Genomic DNA, 4,105 nt, shown 5'->3' on the forward strand with positions numbered 1-4,105 from the left:
CACCCCGCCCCCACCCCTTTCTGCTCAGACACTAACAGCGCCTCCTCTCCCCTCTCCTCACAGGAGCACGACGCCATGGAACGCGGAGCAGCAGCAAGTCCTCGACCTGCACTTAAGAATGATGCGCGACGATCGCCCAAAGCTGGTACGGGTCGAGGGTCCGGCAGCGTCCGGAAAAAGCAACCTCATTCAGGTGAGAGCCCGCTGCAGGTGGCGAGAGCGCTTTGCAGCTGCACGCGCACGCGGCTGGTGGGGTGCGGGGTGCTGCGGGGTGCTGTTGGCTGATGGCGACAATAATGTTTGTTCACAGGAGATGGCAATGCGGACGCGTCTCCACTACGAGGATGACGACAGCGTTCTCGTACTCGCCCTGACCAACGCAGCTGCGGACGCGATCGGCGGCCGCACCTTTCATCGTGCCCTCGCCTTGCCCACTGACACGGCCTACGAGCCGCTGAGGAAGTCCGAGATCAAAGCCCTGGGCCTCAGAGCCGTGAGGGTTGTCCTAATCGACAACTTTCAACAGTGCAACACGCACATTCTGAAAGCGGCGGACCGCCGATTCCGACAGGTACGCGCGGCGAGGACTTACTACTACCTTCCACTCCTCAGCAGTCGGCTCCTCCATGTGAAGGCACTTGCTCATCTCATGTGGCGTTGTTGCAGGCGTCGAGCGAAAACGGCGATGAGCCGTTTGGAGGGCGGATTGTGGTGGCGTGCGGGGACTCGAGCTCCTGGGGGCCCGTGCCGAGCAAACTGGACGGCAAGGAGCTAACCCGGCTGCAGAAGATGTCGCCAGCCGTCCAGCTCCGCGCCACATACTTCAGCAGCGCATCCTTTGGTGCGGCCATGGCGAGACTTGGTCACGGTGACGTCACGCAGGCCGACCGGCTGCTCTACAAGTCGCGGCTGCTGACCAGCTTGCCTCCAGAGGAACAGAAAGAGTTCCTTGCCGGGCCGAGGGTGATCGTGAGGAAAGACGACCGCGGCGACCAGAACAACTCCAGGTACAGAGGCACCCCCCGCGGCGCCTGGCGCCTCTGGCTCGACTGCTGCCTCCTCGTTGTACAACACTTGTTAAACACTGATGCATTTCTGTTTCAGAGCGAAGCGCCCTGCCGGCGCGGGTGCGCGCAGCTACCGCAGGGCGGGTAACGACCCCAGATGGGTGACCCTATGGCCCGGGGCGCCCGTGGTGCTGACCACCACCCTGGAGGACGTGGCGGAGGCGGGCTCCCAGGGAGTTGTGAGGGCCGTTTCGTCCAGTGGTGTGGAGGTGGAGTTTGAGGAGGACGCCGCTGCGTCCGTGGTGCCAAACGGGGAGAAGGGGTTGCCCCTCGCCGCCCCCGCCGCGTACACCGTCCCCACTGTACAGGGCTTACGCTTTGACAAGGTAAGGCCTGTGTAGCCGCAGAGCAGCGCGACATGTGCACCGCGGTCATGGCATATGCCTCCAATTGCACAACACGACTTCCTGTTGCAGCTGCTGGTCGAGCTGCCCACGAATGGCTGGGGCCGTAGCACGCTGCAATACGCCGCCCTGACCCGCGCCAAAGGCTGGACGAGCTTGGCCTTCAAAGGACCCATGACACCACAAGGGAAACGGAGCTACAGCTGGCATCCCTACTATTAATAAATATGCCGTTGCGTTGTCATTCGCATTTTTATTACAATTTTCTAGAGTAAGATATTATACAGGGACCACCCTGTATTTTTTGTTTTGTTTATCTTGACACGTTAGATCGCATAGGACCATAAAAGGTCAAAATTGCACGTAACTTCCTGCGACTTATACATGTCATATTTTTATCTAGAATAAGATATTATATTTGCCATTTTGTTTATCTTTACATGTTAGATCATATAGGACCATATTAGGTCAAAATTGCACGTAAATTTCTGAGACTGATACGTGTCACATTTTTATAATAATAAAAGTCGTTGTTCTCATCTACCGCTCTCTGTCACCACCCTGATCCTTCCGTCTCCAAGCCACCTAACTATTTTTTTCTGACGCATGGCGTCAATTCTTCGTTTGCCTTTGATTTCTGACAAGTTCCCAGAACCCAAGGGTTCCCCCTGCCTGCACCCCAATTGCAGTGTGGCGCCGGACCGAGCCGCCAGCCCCACACAGCTGCTTGGCGGGCTAGCCTGCCCAGCGTGCCGCGGGCGCGGGCGCTATCATGCGCGCAGTAGGGCGGGCATTGTTGAGGTAGTCGAGGATTCGGCTGGTGCGGAGTCCGACAGTTCGTCCTAGGTGCTGATAGTGATTTTACAGTTGGGGAAGGCTGTCTTGAGTTTCGGCTAATATGTAAGTATGAACAGTCTACGTTTGTAACTCCCCTGTCAGGTACGCACACATGATCCCATTATGAGCTGCAAAGTTAGGCAGGCGGGTGCTCCTCGAGAGCATCCGAATTATTTCAAGATAAAGGTTTCCGGACTGAAACCTTTTATCCTGCGCACGCGCCCGCCCCGTCTTCTTCCACAGGGTCTTGCAGTGGAACCCAGAGCAGACGGCGGTGCTCAAACTCTTCCGTCGCATGCTGAGGCGGGCCGACTCCCCGAGGCGCATCCGGGTCGAGGGGCCCGCGGCGTCGGGGAAAAGCGCGCTCCTGCAGGTACACAGTACCCGCTGCTGCGGTCGGAGCGGGGCAGGAGTCGCTGACGGCCGTCTGCTCGTTCAGGAGATGGAGAGCCTGAGCCTGGCGCGGTGGCCGAACGGCGTGATGGTGCTGGCGCCCACCAACACGGCGGCGGACGCCGTCGGCGGCCGCACCCTCCACCGCGCCCTCGGCATCCCCAACACCGCGCCCTACGCGCCCCTGGACCAGGCCGCTCTGAGCGAACTCGGCCTGGGCGCGGTGCGCGTCGTGTTGCTGGATAACTACCACCAGGTCAATCCGCACGTTTTGTACACCGCAGACCGGCGCTTCAGGCAGGTATGCGGCGAGAACGTCAACTCGCAGGCTGTAGCCTCCAGGATCGCCGAGCTGTTCCTCCCACGGGGGCCTGCTTCACGTTGCAGGCGGCGGGCAGCGACGGGGAGCCGTTCGGCGGGCGGATCGTGGTGGTTTTCTCAGACGACCGGTCCATACCCCCTTATCGGAACCCGGCGCTGGACAACGGGCTGGACTACGTGCTGGACACATTCAGCAGCCCCGTCCTCACCCTCTCGACGACGTATTTCGCGGACCCGACGTTTGGCGCCGCCGTGGGCAGGCTGAGGGCGGGCGCCGTGTCGGCGGCCGACAGACAGATGTACGACACGAGGAAGCTGGAGGTCTTGGAGCCGGAGGATCAGCCCGCCTTCCTGGAAGGGGCGAAAGTGTGCTACAATAAGGACGACTGCGCCCACTTTAATCACGTCTATAGGCGAGTGCACACCCGCTTAACCTGGACCTAGATCCTCACATTACGGTGACGCCGTCTTTCCCTCTGGCGTGTTACAGAGCCGGGCACCCGGCGGGCACCGGCGCGCGCACGTTCGCGAGGGAGGGCGGCGAGCCCAACGCGACGGTCACCGTCTGGCCGGGCGCGGCCGTCGTCATCACCAAGAACCTGCCCGACGTCGTGCAGGCCGGCTCTCAGGGGGTTGTCGCAACCGTGGCGGCCGGCGATGTCTTGGTGCGGTTCGCCGAGGTGCCAGAGGGCGCCGCCGCCGCCCCCATGTTGATGGTGCCGGACAGGGGGGACGGGCTGCCGCTCGCCGCCCCAACCGCCTACACAGTCCCAACCGCGCAGGGGCTCCGGTTTGACAGGGTGAGGTTGGACAGCACACACGTGTGCGCACAAATCAACCGAAAATGATACAGCATCGCACACGACTTTTCGCCTGAATGTTTTTTCACAATTTCCATCGAAAATGTGAATTGCATAACATTGCAACATGCTATCAAATTCATGCTGAGAAATTGAGTATGAGTACAAATTGAGTACGAATTTCGGGTCGACACTGGGCGTTGGCAGCTTTATTGCTTCTGCTGCGCTAACGATAGCGCCTGCGACACGCTGGGTAGGCCAGCCCGCCGAGCAGCTGTGTGGAGCCGGCGGCCCGCTCTGAGCGCGCGTGTGCAGCAGGGGGGCTGGCGGAGCTAGACCCCCC

The 4,105-nt window shown here is 60.4% G+C and overlaps 2 protein-coding genes across 3 annotated transcripts; both read left to right on the plus strand.

Moving 5' to 3' along the window:
* Positions 1-65: 65 nt before the first annotated feature.
* On the plus strand, positions 66-1,950 carry LOC113218111 (uncharacterized). The gene is made up of 5 exons (XM_052275228.1): positions 66-193; positions 311-571; positions 667-1,007; positions 1,105-1,393; positions 1,484-1,950. The coding sequence occupies exons 1-5, from the start codon at positions 119-121 to the stop codon at positions 1,631-1,633; spliced, it is 1,116 nt and encodes a 371-aa protein (XP_052131188.1). The 5' UTR covers positions 66-118; the 3' UTR covers positions 1,634-1,950.
* A 259-nt stretch (positions 1,951-2,209) lies between these two features.
* LOC113218087 (uncharacterized) lies at positions 2,210-3,768 on the plus strand. Of its 2 annotated transcripts, XM_052275236.1 has the most exons (4): positions 2,210-2,311; positions 2,492-2,621; positions 2,688-2,942; positions 3,029-3,768. In XM_052275236.1, coding segments are annotated over exons 1-4 (765 nt in total). In that variant the 5' UTR covers positions 2,210-2,309; the 3' UTR covers positions 3,407-3,768. The 2 variants fall into 2 exon arrangements, with proteins under 2 accessions (XP_052131196.1, XP_052131195.1); XM_052275235.1 differs by having other exon boundaries at positions 2,492-2,942.
* The last annotated feature ends 337 nt before the right edge of the window (positions 3,769-4,105 follow it).

Source organism: Frankliniella occidentalis, unplaced genomic scaffold (genome assembly GCF_000697945.3).
Source record: "Frankliniella occidentalis isolate FOCC.00 unplaced genomic scaffold, Focc_3.1 Scaffold548, whole genome shotgun sequence".
NCBI lineage: Eukaryota > Metazoa > Arthropoda > Insecta > Thysanoptera > Thripidae > Frankliniella > Frankliniella occidentalis.